Source organism: Penaeus monodon, chromosome 22 (assembly GCF_015228065.2).
Source record: "Penaeus monodon isolate SGIC_2016 chromosome 22, NSTDA_Pmon_1, whole genome shotgun sequence".
NCBI classification, from domain to species: Eukaryota; Metazoa; Arthropoda; class Malacostraca; order Decapoda; family Penaeidae; genus Penaeus; species Penaeus monodon.
In genome coordinates this window covers 21,359,783-21,360,593 of record NC_051407.1, presented here as the reverse complement: position 1 = coordinate 21,360,593, position 811 = coordinate 21,359,783, and the positions used below count along the sequence as shown (strand labels likewise).

The 811-nt window shown below is 40.4% G+C and overlaps 1 protein-coding gene across 1 annotated transcript in view; it reads left to right on the top strand.

Annotated features, from left to right (window-relative positions):
• Positions 1-754, top strand: part of LOC119586987 (SET and MYND domain-containing protein 4-like) — a gene marked incomplete at its 3' end in the record, with an annotated part of 7,425 nt that extends 6,671 nt beyond the window's left edge. The window contains 3 exon segments of the mRNA XM_037935729.1: positions 92-186; positions 300-424; positions 611-754. Of these exon segments, the coding sequence (XP_037791657.1) occupies positions 92-186; positions 300-424; positions 611-754 (364 nt within the window).
• Positions 755-811: the final 57 nt, after the last annotated feature.

Below are 811 nucleotides of genomic sequence, written 5' to 3'. Positions count from 1 at the left end.
TGTTTCCATGATTTAACAGAAAAAATCACATTAAGATTTCGATAACTGATATAACTTGGCTTTGTTAATCGGATTCCATTTCATGTCACAGCTAATAAGCCCGATGCGGACTTGACTGAGGACGAGCTCTTGATTGGCAGCCTTCTGCTGCGCCATCTGCAACTCCTCCAGTTCAACGCACACGAGGTGGACGACTGAGTATATCGTACCAACAAACTTATATTATTGTTTAATTCTTGGCAGATGGTGGATACAGAGTTATGTTGTCACGTTGATTATTTTATTATTTTTTTCTTCAGCTTAGTGGCATGGCTTTCGGAGATACCAACGAGAATTTCAAGAAGACGAAGTCAGTGTTTTTAGGCTTAGCGGTTTACCCAACTGTGTCGTTTTCCAACCATTCATGTTACCCTGCTGTCGGCAGGTAGGACATCAAAATGTGAATCTAATTTATAGAAAGGACTAAATACGTATTATTTATGTAAATGATAGTTATAATAGATTATGTATGAACAGCCTGAGATAAGGAGCAATTTCATCGACCCTAATTAGGACGACTCACTCTCCCTCTGATTTATATCGACTTTTTATGGCCCTTTGTCTCTCTCAGGTACTTCGATGGTAACAAAATGGTGATCGTCAATCTGCGACCTCTAAAGGCAGGTGAAGTCCTGTACGAGAACTACGGCCCGGTTTTCACTCACAATAAACTCCTGGAGCGCCAGAGGAAGCTAATATCCAGATATTGGTTCAAGTAAGTTGGGCAACTGCCTTAGAGAATGAATTAGGGAAAATAAAAAGACGCAGAAGC